This window comes from Chionomys nivalis, chromosome 7, assembly GCF_950005125.1.
Source record: "Chionomys nivalis chromosome 7, mChiNiv1.1, whole genome shotgun sequence".
Classification (NCBI taxonomy): Eukaryota; Metazoa; Chordata; class Mammalia; order Rodentia; family Cricetidae; genus Chionomys; species Chionomys nivalis.
Genome location: NC_080092.1, coordinates 54,834,298 through 54,853,126, shown reverse-complemented (window position 1 = coordinate 54,853,126; position 18,829 = coordinate 54,834,298). Strand labels below are relative to the sequence as shown.

General features: G+C 38.0%; 2 protein-coding genes across 2 annotated transcripts; both read left to right on the top strand.

Moving 5' to 3' along the window:
* Positions 1-1,049: 1,049 nt before the first annotated feature.
* On the top strand, positions 1,050-1,991 carry LOC130877173 (olfactory receptor 1468). Its single transcript, XM_057774145.1, has one exon. It carries the CDS (start codon positions 1,050-1,052, stop codon positions 1,989-1,991), a length of 942 nt encoding a protein of 313 aa, XP_057630128.1.
* Positions 1,992-12,923: 10,932 nt separating this feature from the next.
* Positions 12,924-13,862, top strand: LOC130877296 (olfactory receptor 1496-like). The gene has a single exon (XM_057774441.1). It carries the CDS (start codon positions 12,924-12,926, stop codon positions 13,860-13,862), a length of 939 nt encoding a protein of 312 aa, XP_057630424.1.
* The last annotated feature ends 4,967 nt before the right edge of the window (positions 13,863-18,829 follow it).

Sequence of the window (18,829 nt, the reverse complement as noted above, 5' to 3'; positions counted from 1 at the left end):
GAGGAAGTTATAGGCAAATGAAACAGCAAGTGTAAAAATGCTGGAAACAAGAAAATGTGACTTTTAAGTCACATTAGCAGCAGCACACAGGTGTGCCACAGCTCAGGGAATAAAGCATCATTTGTGAACATAAGAGCTTTGGATATTATTGAAAGTTGGCTTGAACAAGAGAAATGTTAAGGATGTTAAGTCCTTTAATTGATTTCCTGAGATTCATCACATAAATTACTCAAAGTTTAGTGACTTAAACATTGATAATCTTGTAAACACATTCTTGGCAACATCTAGTTGCCAGCCTGGTCTACGAGTGTGGTGTTGAGGTGATGAATGGATGAAGTAGAAGGGTGAAGAGGAGCTACAGGATTTACTAGATTGACATTGTTAGGAAGAGAAATAGAACTGACACATTGCTTATTCTATTCAGGCATTTCAGATACTGGATTTATCAGTTCTCCAATGTCACCTTTACAGAACTGAGTACCCAGTGTCCCTTTTACAGAACTGAGAGCAGAACATGGGCAAGTTGGGAAAGAGCAAAGTGGTATCATGGGTTTCATTTGGATCTGATGTACTTGACGTGCCTGTGACATAGCCAAGAAACTAAGCAACAGGTTGGAGTTCTGAAGGTGACACAAATTTAACAACTGAGTTTCAGATATCAATTTAATGGGACACACACACATATATGTAATTATTAAAAATAAAGTTTCAGAGTCCTGAGAAACAACAGTGTATCAGAGATACTAAGAGAAGGAACCAATTTCATTTACCTAGCAAGGTCATTCAGACAGGTAAGGGAAAAACTAACATGTTTTATGTCGCAGAAGTTCATAATTAAACCTGTTTAGGAAATGATAGAATACTGAAACATACAAGGAGGTTTTTTAAAGAATACTATAGGGTTTACAGATATTATAAGTTTATAATTATGGTTATGAGAATAATTGTTTTAAAGTAAACAATATAAAAAGAGCCTAGAAATCTGCTTATTTTAATTTGTATTTCTAAGAATCTATGTCATTTTTACTTAACAATACAGGAGAAAGAATATGACAGAAGGGAACCAAACTGTCATCTCCCAGTTCCTCCTCCTGGGCCTGCCCATCCCCCCAGAGCACCACCACCTGCTCTATGCCCTGCTCCTGGCCATGTACCTCACCACCGTCCTGGGGAACCTCAGCATCATCATCCTCATTTTCCTGGACTCCCACCTCCACACACCCATGTACTTGTTTCTCAGCAACTTGTCCTTCTCTGACCTCTGCTTCTCCTCTGTCACAATGCCCAAATTGCTACAAAGCATGCAGAGCCAAGTTCCATCCATTTCCTACACAGGTTGCCTGGCACAACTGTACTTTTACTTGTATTTTGCAGACCTTGAGAGTTTCCTTCTAGTGGTCATGGCCTATGACCGCTATGTGGCCATCTGCTTCCCCCTTCATTACACCAGCATCATGAGCCCCAAGCTCTGTGTGAGTCTGGTGCTGCTGTCTTGGGTTCTGACCACATTCCATGCCATGTTGCACACCCTGCTTGTGGCCAGATTATCTTTCTGTGAGGACAATGTGATCCCCCACTATTTCTGTGACATATCTCCTCTGCTGAAACTGTCCTGCTCTGACACACATGTTAATGAGTTGGTGATATTTATCATGGGAGGACTTGTTATTGTCATTCCATTCCTTCTTATCATTGTGTCGTATGCACAAATTGTCTCCTCCATTCTTAAAGTTTCTGTTCAAGGCATTCGCAAGGTCTTCTCCACCTGTGGCTCCCACTTGTCTGTGGTCTCACTGTTCTATGGGGCAATTATTGGTCTCTACTTATGTCCTTCAGCTAATAATTCCACTGTGAAGGAGATAGTCATGGCAATGATGTACACAGTGGTGACCCCCATGCTGAACCCGTTCATCTATAGCCTGAGGAACAGAGACATAAAGGGGGCATTGACAAGAGTTCTTTGTGAGAAGAAAATTCCCTTATGTATTTGATAGCAGCACTTGACAATTTTGGAAAACTGTACCCAATAAGTAGACTGCACTAATGTGGAGATATTATTCCAGATTACCTCATTGCCATCCAAGATTCCGTCAAATGCACAATATTTTCAGTATAATATACTCACTCATTTATCATTTACTATTAAAATCAATAGTTAAATCATTTCAACCAACAAAAAAGCTATCTCAAAATAAAGTGTTTAATATTTAAAATTATTCACCCACTAGTAATATAACTGCCTTATTTCAAAGTAGAAGAAACCTGACTTCCACTCATGAAAAAGAAAAAAAAGGATGAGCATATAGAAGAGGATATATCTGAGTGTAAAACTGAAGACAGAAACCATTTTTTGAACATGAATATTCTTCTATTTTAAGTTTCTTGGGTGATCCTGAAGAGGCATATATTAGAGCTGCTATTTTAGTGCCCTCCATTCCTTACATCTTAAGTCACCCCAAAATTTTATCAGTTTATCTGAGTTCTGCTTTAACTGTTATCTAATTTTTAAATTGTCTTCCAAAATACTAAGTCCATGATAACATCCCAGTATCTCAACCTCCCAATCTCCTAATGTGTCCTATGTGTTGTTTCTGAACAAATATTGGCTTTCATTCATTCTTAATTTTTTAATCTTTACTATTTTATTGTGCATATGGGTGTTTTGTCTGTGCACTGTGTATGCAGTGGCCATTGGAAAAGAGAAACTGGCCAATCTCTTGAAACTGGAGTTACAGATGGTTGTCCACTGCCCCTTTTTTGTATTGTGGTTTTATCTGGTTTGAACTTGTGTGGGTATTGGGTATGCTGTCACAGGCTCTGAGTTCATATGTATATCAGTCATATTTTGTTTGGAAGATGCTGTCTCCTTGGAGATCTCCACATCCAATAGCTCTTACAATTCCTCTACTTCTAGATAAATTCATGAACCTTCTTGACATTTTTAAAAATTACAGAGTCATTTCTACAGTTCTGCTTTTGCCTAGAATTAACTAATAGCCACAGGCCCTACATTTTATTTTCCTAGGATCATGGAAATAACTTAAAGACTGGCACATGTTCTACTTTTAAAGATACTACTCATCTGTTTCATATTTTGCTCTTACATTGAGGTCCTTGATCTATTTGTAATAGAGTTTATGCAGGTTGAGATAAAGGTTTAGTTTCATTCTTCTACATGTGGCTATCCAGTTTGACCAGCACCATTTGTTGACAATGCTGTCTTTTCCCCCAAAGTGTATTATTGGCCTCTTCATAAAAGATCAGGTGTCTGTACAAGTATATGTCCTCAATTCTATTTCATTAATCAACGTAAGTGTTCTTATGCAAATACTGTACTGCATAGGTCAATGAAAGGACAAATGGGGAGATGTGAATAGTGATGAAACAGATAGTTGATGAGTACAGAGGCCACTAGTAAACACCCTCTCAACAATAAACCTTTTGGCCCACAATGGTGACAGCCCACATGACACAGTGGCACAATAGCGACACGAAACTGTGGGAGTAATAAACCTTTATATTATTGGCTTGAAGGTCCACTTCATGAGATGGACCTCATGTCTGACACTGCTCAACGAGCCAAAACCTGGGATTAGATAGGTCATGCACATATGGGAAAAACAAACACTATTGTTTTGCTAAAGAAATGTAGGAATATTATTTTCAATGACTTCCTGTTATATCCACAAATCAGTGACTTGTACTGCAATCAACAGAGAAACTTCATAAAGTACATAAATCAAATACAGAGACCTACAATTGGGCAATGTATAGGGGTTGGGAGACCTTACAGCATCCAGTCTGAAATGGAATATTTCTATCGAACCCTCTCCTCATGGCTTGAGGAAATTTGTGGAAGAGGAAGAGGAAAGATTGTAAGAGTTAGTGGGGATAGAAGACACCAAGAAAATAATGGACTATACACAACAGGACTGATGAATGTATGACTGTGGCTGAATGTTCAGGGCTTGCACAAGTCCAAGTTGGGAACCTGGTGATGAGAAGAGGATCTCTGCTCCCTCACCCAGAAGCTGTGACCAATTGACCAACCACTTACAAAGGAAAAATTAATCCTTGCCAATAAAGTCTTACCGTATAACAAACCACATGTAAGAGTAGGTTTAGTGCCCAGCAGTACATAAAACAACTGAAACTCAATGATTTTTTTTTTGAAGATTTATTTTGTCTCTTAATTCTTTGGGCATTTTTACCTTATTAGTCTGTTGCTTGCATATAATGATTTCTGAGTTTTTGCTCATATGGTGTGTGTGTTTGTGTGTGTGTGTATCCCTTTTACTTTTTCTTTGCTTTTCTTTTTCCTATTTGTATTCAAAAGAGAGAAAGAAGGTGTGGAGTTGAATGTATGAGAATGATCTGGAAGGAGACAGAAGGGAAATCATAGACTATATTGTATGAGAAAACCTATTTTCAATAAAAAGTAATAACCACCACATGAAAAGCTAAATATTTAATTGGTGTAGGAGGTCCTTCTGTCTATATGTTGCTTTTATTGGTTTATGTATAAAGAAACTGCTATGAACCTATAGCAGGGCAGAATTTAGGTAGGCAGGAAAGATGGGACTGAATGTTGAAAGAAGGAAGGCAGAGGGAGAGACACCATGGAGCCACAGGAGACAGACTGGAAATTTTACCTAGTAAGCCATGGCCTCGTGGTGATGGACAGTTTAATGGAGATGGGTTAAATTAATATGTAAGAGTTAGTCAATAAGAAGCTAGAGCTAATGGGCCAAGCAGTGATTTAATTAATACAGTTTCTGTGTGATTATTTTGGGACTAAGCTAGCTGGGCGGCCGGAAAGAACAAGCAGCCTCCCTCCAACCTTTAATTGCTTTACATGTAAATTTTATATGCATACAATCAATTTGTACAAAAAGTTCTTTTTGGAATTTAGTTGTAATTTCATTGAAATGAAAGATGACATATTAACAAAATTTAATCTTGCAATCAAGGAAAATACTATATCAAAATATGCCTTAGGCTGTTGCAAGAAAAGCCAAGCTGCTTGTTTGGCCTGGCCACCCAGCTAGTTTAGCCCCAAAATAACCACAGAGAAACTGTATTAATTAAGTCACTGCTTGATCCATTAGCTCTAGGTTCTTATTGGCTAACTCTTATATTAATTTAACCTATTTATATTAATTTGTATATCACCATATGATAGTGTCTTACTGGCAAAGATTCCAACCAACATCTGCCTCAGGCAGAGGATCCATTGCATCTCTCTGACTCTTTCCTTCTCCCAGCATTCAGTTCCATCTTCCCTTCCATCTTTTATTTATATATAAATTCTGCCAAGGCCGTTTCTTTATTCATTAACCAAGAAAAGAAACACACAGAAAGAAATCCTACATCATTAGGCCTTTGTGTTTTTAATCTGTATTTTACAGTTTTGAAAATATAGATTCTATAATACAGTACTGGATGATGGAATATATGTTTTCACCACTGTGCTTCCTGCCTGTGGATGCAATGTAAATAGTTGCCTGGTGTTCCAGATGTCATATCTTCCTCCCACAGTGGACCTACACCCTCAAACAAAGAGCCAAGATAAACTGTTTCCTTGACAGCTTCTTGTATGTATATGGCGCATTTTAGGGACTTTCATCCCTGATTCTTCCTTAATAAAGACTTACAGTTACTTCTCCCTCCACTCAGTTCTAGTCTGACAGTATTAAATGGAAAACGCCAGAGGTGAACAGATCATGGTGTTGAATGATATGCCATCCATCTAGCATGACAAAAACTGAGTGCTCAGTCTCCATCTACAAGAAATATGAGTGATCACATTGTCTACCATTTCCACAACCTATCTATTGCCCTCCCTGTGAGGTGTTCTTCCACCATCCTGAGAACCAAGACAGTTACTGTGCTATGAAGCCTTATATAGGGAGTTTCAGGTAAATCTTCAAATGAGGCTTAGAGAGCAGGGTAAAACTGCATCACTTTTCCTGTGTCTGTCACCTAACTATCTGTTACAAAGGCATTGCAATAGCTCTCATGACCAAAAATGGGAAGATGAGTAAAATAGAGTATATTTTTGGAGAAAGAAAACAGAGCATTAGATGGCTTTAATTGAGATAATTTATTACTATAACTAATTGTTCCTCTTAATCTTTATTGTGCCTAATTTGGAAGTTAAAATTTATCACAAACAAATATTTGTGTAGGAAATGTCAACACTATAGAATTTGGGTGCCACCTTTGTTTTCAGGCATCTTCTGAGAAATTGGATTCTATTCCCCTGTGGGAGGGAGAAATTGATGTTTTCTGAAAAGGCAATAACAAGTTATTTAGTGACTGGGAAATACTATAATATGTACTGTTATATTTGTATCCTATAGTGTTGCTAAATTAGTAGTTCTAGTAACCTTTTTCAGATTCAAATTCTGCATGGACTATTATATTGCCTATGAATAAGAATCATGTACTTCTTCATATATAAATAATTAAGTTATTTTGTTGTTGTTCTTTGCTACATCCTGATAAAAGAGTTACATTTATAATATTTAAAAATATATTAATCATTTTTAAGGTTTCTTTTTTTATTATTCTTTTTTAATTAAAATTTCTGCCTCCTCCCCGTTTCCCATTTCCCTCCCCCTCCTCCCACATCTTGCCCCCTCCCCCCACTCCTCTCCCCCCACTCCCCTCCCCCTATCCCCACTCCTCTTCTCCTCCCCCTCCCCCCCGCTCCGTTCCCCCTCCCTCTCGATACTGAAGAGCAGTCCAAATTCCCTGCCCTGCGGGAAGACCAAGGTCCTCCCACTTCTATCTAGGTCCAGGAAGGTGAGCATCCAAACAGGCTAAGCTCCCACAAAGCCAGTTCATGTATTAGGATCGAAACCTAGTGCCATTGTCCTTGGCTTCTCATCAGCCTTCATTGTCCGCCATGTTCAGAGAGTCCGGTTTCAACCCATGCTTATTCAGTCCCAGTCCAGCTGGCCTTGGTGGGCTCCCAATAGATCAGTTCCACTGTCACAGTGGATGGGTGCACCCCTCGTGGTCCTGACTTCCTTGCTCATGTTCTCCCTCCTTCTGCTCCTCATTTGGACCTTAAGAGCTCAGACCGTTGCTCCAAATTGGGTCTCTGTCTCTATCTCGATCCATCTCCAGATGAAGGTTCTAAGGTGATATGCAAGATATTCATCAGTATAGGATAGGGTCATTTCAGGTTCCCTCTCCTCAGTTGCCCAGGGTACCAGCTGGGGACATCTCCCTGGACACCTGCGAGCCCCTCTAGAGTCAAGTCTCTTGCCAACCCTAAGATGGCTCCCTTAATTAGGATATATATTTCGCTGCTCCTGCTTCCACCCTTCCTATATCCCAACCATCCCATTTCCCCAAGCTTCTCCCATCCTCCCCTTCTCACGTTTCTCACCCCATTTCCCCTTAGCCCCATCCCACCCCACCCCCCAGTTCCCAGTTTTTGCCGGGCAATCTTGTCTATTTCCCCTATCCAGGCGGATGACTATACATTTTTCTTTGGGTTCACTTTCTTATTTAGCTTCTCTAGGATCACAAATTATGTGCTCAATGTCCTTTATTTATGGCTAGAAACAAATTATGAGTGAGTACATCCCATGTTCCTCTTTTTGGGTCTGGGATACCTCACTCAGGATAGTGTTTTCTATTTCCATCAATTTGCATGCAAAATTCGAGAAGTCATTGTTTTTTACTGCTGAGTAGTACTCTAATATGTATATATTCCACACTTTCTTCATCCATTCTTCCAAAAAGATAACTATCAAAATTGTTGTGAAAACAGCAAACACAATTTTGAGAGAAATATATACAGGAGTTTACAAACATTGGAAAAGAAAAAATCTATAGTTAATTGTAGTAGGAATCCAGACAAAGAATGCCTAAATCTCAAAAGAATTGGGTAGGAGGAAATTACATCCATACACACATACACTGCAAAAGTACTCTCTCTCTCTCTCTCTCTCTTTCTGTTTCTCTCTCTCTCTCTCTCTCTCTCTCTCTCTCTCTCTCTCTCTCTCTCTCTCTCTCCTCACACACACACACATACACACAGAAGACACACACACAGAGACACACACAGGGTAGGAATCAGTTGAAAGTGAAGATGAAATGTCAAAGAAGTTAATGAAACCAAAAGTTTGTACTTTTAATAGAATGTTAAAAAATCTATTAGCTCATCTTAAAAATGAAGCAAGGCACATAAATCACTAGGATGAGAAATGAATGAGGAGGCTTGCTATTCATGCCAAGGAAATTTAGAGAGTAACAAAAGAATTCTGAGAATAACTCCATCCCCACAAATTGGTAGTCAAGATCAAAGTAGCAAGTTTCCCTATATACAAAGTATTTATATTTACTTCAGTATTTTTCAAATAGTTGACCATTACCCTGCATAAATATCTAAATTGGATTTATAAATAAATCATGTCTATTTTATAACCTGCAAATGGTGGGAATAAATTAATATTCTCTTCATTATTTCCACCTTCTCCATTAATATATTCAGGAGTGATCAACGGCCATCAGCAGCCCCCACCCCAGGGGACTGAGAAAATTTGTCCTGGATAGGTCCTGGGCAATTATTGTATCTTTAATGAGTTATGCAGGATCTGGACTCCTCTGGGATGCAGGGCCCCTTGGGTCCAGGGTTGGCTAGAAAGGGCCATGTGAGAAAATGCTGACTACAGAGGCTGTTCTTTCCTACTTGTAATGAATAAGGGTGACAGGCTCTGAAGCAGGGACCTTAATATAACTTCATCCCTTTTAGAAAATATTGTCAGGAGACACCTTACTGTCTTCCAGCATATGAACCTTGCATTTCCAGTTTTGTGATGACTGGCAGTTTTCAGGTATGATAACATTATCTGTCATTTTCAAACTTTGTAAAATTTACCATACTGTAGAAATAAATACTTTGTCCCATAGTAGCATTGATAATCATTTTGGTGATGATGAATTTTATTACAATTACTTACAGGGTAATTTTTCTTTCCATTTCACCCTAGTAATATCTCTTTAGAGGGTTCAGGCAATACTGGAGTTGTTAAGTCTTCTTTTAAAACATTTTTAGCTTTAGAAAATTAGAAAAATTTTAATAGATCTCCTATCTGAAAGAGCTCAGCATTCTGTAACTGTAAGTAACGCGTGTACTTGTTCCTTACTGAAACCCATCGACCAGAGTATTGGCATCACCCGAGTCTCCATGTATAAAGTTGAATATCAGCTTCAAAGCAAGAGTCACTGTTTTCAGAGAATTCCAGGTGAGTTGCATGTATATTAACTCATAGAACCATGTCCATGGGAGATTATCATCTGCTATTCAGGTCAAGAATTAAAGAAAAGAACTACATTGTCAGAAACAGCAAACTTCAAAGGCTATCTCTGATTGGTAATTTCTGCATATAAACCTGTATGATGCATGTATTATGCCAATTATTCTTTTTTATTAAAAACTCAGGAGTCAGATATAAGGGTAATAACCTGGATAATCAGACAAACAACTGAGAAGTAACCAGTGAACTCTTCACTCTCCCCTTCTTCAATCCAAAAGGGCTGAGAATCTTTCTAAACCCCTCCATACTACTTCTGGTATCTCTGTATATGTCCTTAGCCATCTAAAATCTCTATGGCTAATTTTGGTCAGTTAGTAGTTAGCTTTGCCCAATAATTCAAGGTAAACTTTATTGTCAGCCTCAGAAGCGTAAGAGCACGATTAACACATCCCACAACACCTACATAAGACAGGGCCACTCATTCACAGAATAAGAATAATTCTGAGAAACTAGGTACACAGTTTCACCTATGTTGTCCTTCTCATTGTCACCAAATATAATATGCAAGTATTACACTGTTAATTAAGCTGCACTAATGATTAATAGCAGGATTGGAGACCCCAGAGCTGCACTCAGTCAGGTAGTGCCGTGAAAGAATTTCCCACATCTTTGTGTCTTTCATTTTGTTTTATTTTTTTTTTTCAATTAGAGGTGGAACTCAGAACCTTGGGCATGCTAGGTAACTACTGTACCCCTGAGCTAGAGCCTCAGTCCTTGTTCTCACATCTTTCTGTATTTCACCTTGACTTCTTTGCCATTTTACATACTGACTAGGGTTCATTAGACAGTGTTATCTAGAAGAAAGCAGAGCAAGACAAGGATTTTAAAGATGCAGCCCACACAATGGAGAACTGATAAATCCAGCAGATGTGAACTCGAGTCCCTGGGAAGAGTGGAAGTTAGTCTTACATTCAGGGCAGTCTGGATAAGGTTTCTCAAGAGATTGTAGTTTTGTGTTTCTTCCAACAACTGCTTGCATGAGTGTCATCACATTACGAAGGGTTAAAGTTATTTTTACAGTGCTTTATTTTTTTTATTTATTTATTTTTATTCTTTTTTAATTAAAATTTCCACCTGCTCCCCGTTTCCCATTTCCCTCCCCTCCTCCCAAATATTGCCCCCTCCCCCCACTTCCCTCCCCCTATCCCCACTCCTCTTCTCCTCCCCCCATACCATTCCCCCTCCCTCTCGATACTGAAGAGCAGTCCAAATTCTCTGCCCTGCGGGAAGACGAAGGTCTTCTATCTACTTCCAGGAAGGTGAGCGTCTAAACAGGCTAAGCTCCCACAAAGCCGGTTCATGTATTAGGATCGAAACCTAGTGCCATTGTCCTTGGCTTCTCATCTGCCTTCATTGTCCGCCATGCTCAGAGAGTCCAGAATCATGCCTGATTTTAACCCACAAACTTATGAACACCTAATTTTTGATAAAGGAGCTAAAAGTATTCAATGGAAAAAAGAGAGCATCTTCAACAAATGGTGCTGGCAGAACTGGTTGTCAACGTGTAGAAGAATGAAAATAGATCCATATTTTACAGTGCTTTAAATTTAATTACTAGTTTAAATGTTAGCCACAAGGTAAAAAACCTTCATAGGTATTTATAGAGCTATAATCTGACCAAAATTGCTATCAGGACCTAGACCAGTTCCTTTTATAATTAACTTAAAAGTTAGGTGTGGATGTCTGAAGAGGAAATCAAGATCAGGATAAAAATAACTGCTACTTTATAAAATGTTCCATCATATATATTTTCCTACATTACTATCAGTAGAGTCATATGAATTGAGGAATAAAAATTATGAGTCATTACCATTACTGAAAAAAGCATCGAATCTTTCCCACACTAATATTTTCCATCAATACAGTTATTTCTGTAAAGCCAATCACAAAATATTAAATTTTCATGCTGAAAGTTTCAAGTTTAGTGACTTTATATTCTGGAGGAAATTGAAGAAAAATTATTTGGACTTAATGTGAATTTCTGCCTTAAATTTTAAAACATCTTTGTCTCAGAATAAATCACATCCAGGAAATCTTCATGGACATTGACTCTCATCCAGGCAGTGTAGGTGTTGCTTCTGTATGTGGGCAGTCATGGCCTTTCCTGCATGAAGTTAGTCTGGCAACAATAGCTGTGAAGCAGTGATCAGGGTCATTGGTAGCTGTTAAATGAGTATAAGATGCACAGGCAACATGGTAAGACATATGGCATATCATATTGTGGAAACATAAGTTAGACAAATCACACCACAAGGGAAAGCATGTAATAGATAAAATGTGGATCAATTCACAAATGATGGGTGTGCAAACTTCAATTTGAAGTACAGAATTGCTGTAGAGAAGAATGGAGGCAATGTGTAAGACCGTAATGGGTTATAGAGGATGGTAAAGTCAGATAAGCAAACATCATTTGTGCACATGATAGAAATTTTTCTTGAAGAAGAAGATGATAACCTGAGGAATAAATCAGGAAATAGTCATTTTATTTTACATCTCAGAATGTAATTCCATCTCGGAATGCCAGTGCTGGATAAACATACTGAAGAAACTAGTGTTTAGATAGGGGACATGGGTTGGAATCAAATGTTGACTTCAATATTTGAGTCAGAAAATGGTGTCATCCATTAATAAGGATATGAATATATGGTTTTAAATGACTGGAAAGAGAAGGATGGAGAAGAGAAACTATATGTTGTGCAAGATTAGAGTCCAAGCTAAGGAAAAAGAAAAATGCAATAAAACTCATAAAATTGATGTTGAATTAATTGTATTGTACTATGAAAAAGAAGAGACATGGAAACCAGATGTTGGAAAAAGAGAATTGACTTTCTCTTGAAATGCATTGAGCTTCATATGCCTGTGGAGGAAAACATTGAAGATAATTAGTCAATGATAAGGCAGTGTATTCAGTAGGTTAGAGAGAGCTATATCTGACTTTTAATTGGTAATCTAACACATTGAAGTATATGTGGTTTTTGGGGGGGCTCATAGAATTAAGAGGATTAGGTGTATAAAAATCCTTTAAAAATTAACAGAAAAACCTACATAATGGGGTGAACTATAGTTGCTTAGAATAAGCAGGCAGGCAGAAAAATGATTTGTCAATATATTGTACATAACAGAAACAATTAGGTCTGATTAGGTAATACTAGACAATTAGAGCATGCTAAGGCAACAAGAAGAAAAGTCATTCATGGTTATAATGACTGGGCATATTGGCATGTAGAGATTACAATAAATTTGTGAAAGTAAGATTGATAACTAAAGAAAAAGAAGCACACCTTGTGTATTTCAGAAACAATACTTTTTACTGTGGCATGGAGATGAATTGGGAAAATGTCCACAGAGTATATAGGACTTGTTTAGTATGTCATCACCTACCAAGGACAAATGAAGAACTTAACAGATCAAGGTTATTCCATGGCATAGCAAGGCAAAGAATATAAAAATTAGAAAATATAAAAATATATACTTTCTAAATTAAACAATTGAGATTGAAGAATAGAATTAATCTATCTCATACAGGCTCAAACACTGAGAGTTTAAAAAACTGTTAATTATTTTTCTTAAAGTCATTGGAGACAGATCATGACTGGAAACAACCAAACTGTCATCTCCCAGTTCCTTCTCTTGGGCCTGCCCATATCCCCGGAGTACCATCACCTGTTCTATGCCCTGTTCCTGGCCATGTACCTCATCACCATCCTGGGAAACCTTATCATCATCATCCTCATTTTTCTGGACACCCATCTCCACACTCCCATGTACTTGTTTCTGAGCAACTTGTCCTTCTCTGACCTCTGCTTTTCCTCTGTCACAATGCCCAAATTGCTACAAAACATGCAAAGCCAGAACCCATCCATTCCTTATGCAGGTTGTCTGACACAAATGTACTTTTTATTGTTTTTTGGAGACATGGAGAGCTTTCTTCTTACAGCCATGGCCTATGACCGTTATGTGGCCATCTGCCTCCCCCTTCATTACACCAGCATCATGAGCCCCAAGCTCTGTGCTTGTCTATTGATTCCACTGTGGATGCTGGCCACATTCAATGCAATGATGCACACCCTACTCATGACAAGACTGTCTTTATGTGAGAACAATGTGATTCTCCACTTTTTCTGTGACATATTGGCTTTTCTGAAGCTGGCCTGCTCAGACACTTCCATTAATGAGTTAATGATATTAATCATGAGTGGTCTCATCGGTATTATACCATTCCTACTCATTGTTATGTCCTATGCAAAGATTGTCTTTTCTATTCTCAAGGTTCATTCTACCCAGACCATCTACAAGCTCTTCTCCACCTGTGGTTCCCACCTGTCTGTGGTGTCTCTGTTCTATGGGACAGTTATTGGTGTATACTTATGTCCACCAGCTAATAACTCTACTGTGAAAGAGACTGTCACGGCTATGATGTACACAGTGGTGACACCCATGATGAACCCTTTCATCTACAGCCTGAGGAACAGAGACATAAAGGAGGCCCTGATAAGAGTTTTCTACAATAAGAAAATCTTTTTGTAATGGTAGCATTTATGATTTTTACCTAATTTTATGTAATAAACATAATGATGTTAAAATTTTATGTTAGATGTTGTTCCAAATCCTAGAACATGCTTGAAAGGGCATGCTACATAACTGATCAATACATGAAAGAGAAGTGTAGTGTGGTATTCAAAGTAGTAAGACTGTCTTTGATAGCTCGCTATATCTTCCTCCACATCATGCACAAATTATCTTATAAATACATAGCAGAAAAGGTTCTGTCTAAAACAATCTCTGTTCCTTACATTTTTAAGTTGCTGTAACCTGAGTTTTGTGGCCATTGATGCTTCTATTAAAGAAGTTTAAGTAATGGATTCATATCTCTTGTTAACAATGCAATCTCCCTGGGGCTGGAAAGACTGCTCAGAGGTTAAGAACATTGCCTGTTCTTTCAAAGGTCCTGAGTTCAATTCCCAGCAACCACATGGTGGCTCACAACCATCTGTAATGAGGTCTGGTGCCCTCTTCTGGCCTTCAGGCATACACGCAGACAGAATATTGTATACATAATAAATAAATAAATATAAAAAAAAAACAATGCAATCTCCCTACCACCCCACTTTCTTCTATTATTTCCTATAGGCACTTCCACTTTGACTTGACATTATTTTTTCCCTTAAATCCAACTTACTATTTTGTCTTTGTTGTCTTTTCTGTCTACTCTTGAGCCTTAACAAATTTGGGGTAATTATTTTGTACAACAGTGTCATTTACAAAATTTTCCTTTTAATTTGTAATTGACTAATAACCAGAAACAATTCAATTTGCTTATCTAAGATGAGGGAAAGAAGAAAGAAAACTAGAAGCTGATAATGACTTATGTATGTTTTATATTTAACTTCATAAAATTTCTGTTTATAGTGGATGGCTTTATTTTACCCTGTGACAATCTCAGGGATACAGAGAAGGTTCTGTTTCATATGATAAAGAATATGAGGCTCACTGAATTCCCATCTCACACCGAAGAACAGTGGTTGTGTATGAGATCATAGACCAATTCTACTCTTTTGTCTCATTTCCTTACTTTAGAAAGAAGAATATTTATTTTTGTCTATTCTTAGCCTCACTATGAAATGGAATAACCTTGTTCCCTTGATTTCCTCAGTTGTCCTTTGTATATGATGACATAAAAGCCCAGTCTTTATACTCCTTTGACCTCTCCCCAACATTCACTTTCATGTGAAGCCAATTCTCCCTTAGGGCTTCTCACTACTTGGTGAACATCTCAACTTGATAACTTGATCCTCCCTGTAAACTTCAATAGGAACATCTAATACTTGAACTCTTTTATTCCTGCACAGTCTTCTCTTTATAAGTCTCTTGTTTGTTGAATTATGATATCATCTCCTACCCAATAATCTATATAACCTTTTCTCAGTATATTCATATATTTACAAAAGTACGTAATAGCTCATAGAATTTATAATTTTTCTCTTTTTATTGAATATTGCTCTAAGGTATTTTATTATTTTTCCCATGTTGTTAATTACCAATAATTGTTGTCATAGCTAAACTCTGATATTGTCATGTTATAGCAGAATTATCAGGGACAAGATAGACAATATAAAAATTACATCACTTTCTTCAACATCTGAAAAACAAGGTTTAAAAGACAGACATAGTTTCTCTATTCAATTGAGTTTAAGAGTTATAGGAAATAAACAAAAGCTCTTCTCAGCAATACAAAGCAGTGCCACAGTGCAAAAATGTAGCCTAGAATGCACATCTTTTAAAACACATTTTAAAAAGTTAAGTGATACGTAAACCATACCACTGTATTAATATAATATATAATGCAGAAGATGGACTGTGTCAGACTTGGAAAAAGGTTGTTATGGGAAACAAAGAACCTTGATATGGAGTTTAATTTCCTTTGTGGCAAAGTTAGCTACTGGGCAAATAGACTTCCCTCGCCTCAACTGCTGATAGAATGTTGTCCAAATTGGACAAGCAAGACATAAAAGAAGGCAACTTCTGAACTTTGTCAAGGTAAGATTGTACAGTCCCTCAAAATTCCTGCTTCACAGAAAAGTCTGTCAGATATTCTATGCCCATAGTCTAAAGTTGTATGCCACAATGTTACAGAGGAATCCTGGGGAGAGCGTACAGTTATTTTCTTAGTTTCGGAAGATACTCGCTCTGTACTTTCCTTTTAATCAGGTAATATTATATCCTTTTCAAGTTATTGATGGGATTAAAGGAGAGATAGTTACATCTTCCTTTGTTACCAAATTCAGAACAGAAATTCAAAGTAAAGTTGTAAAGTACATAAGGTTGAGAGACATAAAAACTTATATTGTTTGTCTAAGAAAATGCTATGAAACCTACAGTGATAATTTTGGGTTGGTAATATAAGTTAGGATAGAAATTAAATTAGGTAAAAAATTATTGACTTCCAAGGTGGGATAGATAATGGAATATTTTCTCTGAATTTCCTAAATAGAGGTAAATTGGACATTGTAAATGTAATTGTTACCTGGTAATTGTTCTTATTGTATATTGCTACAAGATTTAACATTATACAGAAATTGCTTAGTCATCTTTTCACAAGTAATTTAACAGAAACAAAGGAACTGATAAAGGCTGAACCAAAAAGCAAGACTTTTTGTGATTACTGCTTTGTGGATAAAGTGACTGTCCTTTGATGTATTTCACTGTAGCTCACTTCCCTTTCTGTTACATATTTGGGGATTATTTCCCTAGTTCAGAACAGTTTCCCACTGCCAGGCTTTGTTCCTCTCCCCTAAGTAAATGCAGAGATCTGCCTTCCTGCAATTATCTTTATCAGCAGGCATTTGGTCAGTGTTTAGGGCTCAGACATAGAGCTTTACCTGCCCAAGTTTCTGTTCTGGTTTTACCTCACTCAAAAGATTCTTAACTCCTTATGCTCACTTTTACCTCAGTTTACTGATTATTTTGGTTCAGGACTCTCAAAGACAGCAGAAGGATAATTATCTGCAACCCAGAGAAAAAACACCCACAATCAGAATATCTGATAAGAACATAACCCGAAACTGATAACTTGGAGGCCTGGGTCTCTTCTTCGCTTAGAGCAGTAAGTCTAACTCCAGACCTAGACCTGTAGAAACTGCAGCTTCTGGTGTATGAGCTCTCTGATCCAGAGCCATCAACTTCCCCTAGGTTGCCTGGTGACCTGGTAGCCTCTGCTTGCTGGGAGAAAAGAAGCAGTGCTCTGATTTAAACAATCCATGGCCTATTCATAATATTACTGAAAATAAAGTTTTTAGCCCTTTGTTAGCCACCTGAAAATGTAGCAGAGTGCACTAGCCTTCCCCTCTAGAATTCCTTGATGATTTAATTCCTTTCTTAACTAATTTTTTCCGTTAAGGAATTCACAAGACAGACATGTAGTAACCACTTCCACGGATCTCTCTGTAAAAACTCTTATCTGATTTTTTATAGGGCAAAAGAATTCCAGCCTTGGAACCTTGTAGGGCTGGGGTATTGCTGGTTTTATGGGTATATATGACTTTAACATGGGTAACAGGTGGAACAATGTAGAAATAAGAACAATGTAGAATAAGGGAGATCAAGGAAAAATAAGGACTGAAAGAAGAATAGAGAAACATGGACAGATGATTTCCAATGTGAGTAGACAAAGACCAGATGCATCATTCTTCTTGGAGTAATTGAAACCAATTAACTAGCAAGCAAAATGTGATTGTTCTATACAACCATAACTGGCAGCACAGTGTCTAAAATCCTGGATAAATCCTTAGATCCCAGTTACTATTTCCACATCTCTAAGAGGCCAGTAAAGTTTAGACCTATAAGGATCAAGATTCCCTGGGGTTGAAATTTTGTGTGTCATTATCACAAACAGAACTCCATCAAACTGATGACTGTAACATTCATGAAATTATCCTGAAGGAAGGAATTATAAATTCAACCTACAGACTCATGATCACGGGTGAACTGAAAGACCACGGAATTAAGAAGTGATCTCACATATAAGGAGAGGGGTGTGGAACTGGTAGTATAAATTTCAATTAAGGTTTTCCTAGAGAGGTAAGAAGACAAAATGAGAGAACATGCATAGCAAATTGGACTGCTCTTCTATTGGTTTAAGTAAGTATTAAACTTGTCATCTGCTTGCAGTATTTCTGACTTTTCACATATTGGCACACATCGAAAGTTGGATGATGAAGTTTAAAATTTTCCAGAAGGTTGAATATCTGTTAAGATGCTTACTTAAGATTCTTCCCAATGTTTGTGGTTTTCTTCTCTCTTTCTCTGCTTACTGATGAATAACTTGCATATCACCATAGAACCTTTATCTGGCGATGGTTGGAGATAGAGACAGAGACCCATATTGGAGCACTGGACTGAGCTCCCAAGGTCCAAATGAGGAGCAGAAGGAGGGAGAACATGAGCAAGGAAGTCAGGACCACAAGGGGTGCACCCACCCACTGAGACAGTGGGGCTGATCAATTGGGAACTCACCAAGGCCAGCTGGACTGGGACTGAAAAAGCATGGGATAAAACTGGACTCTGAGCATGGCGGACAAAGAGGGCTGATGAGAAGCTAAGGACAATGGCACTGGGTTTTGATCCTACTGCATGAATTGGCTTTGTGAGAGCCTAGCTTGTTTGGATGCTCATCTTCCTGGACCTGGATGGAGGGGGGAGGACCTTGGACTTCCCACAGGGCAGGGAACCTTGACTGTTCTTTGGACTGGAAAGGGAGGGAGAAAGGAGTGGGGAGAGGGGGAGAGGAGTAGCGGGAGGGGGAGAGTAGGGGGGGAGGGAGAGAGAAATGGGAGGCGGGGAGAAGGTGGAAATTTTTTCATTAAAAAAAATTTCAAATAAAAAAAAACACTAATGTTGAATGGGCTGGAGAAGATGCCTAAATGAACTGCCACACACAGTATAAACACTTGAGCATCTTAGGAATAACTTAAATAAAAATTCAAAACTAACTTTTG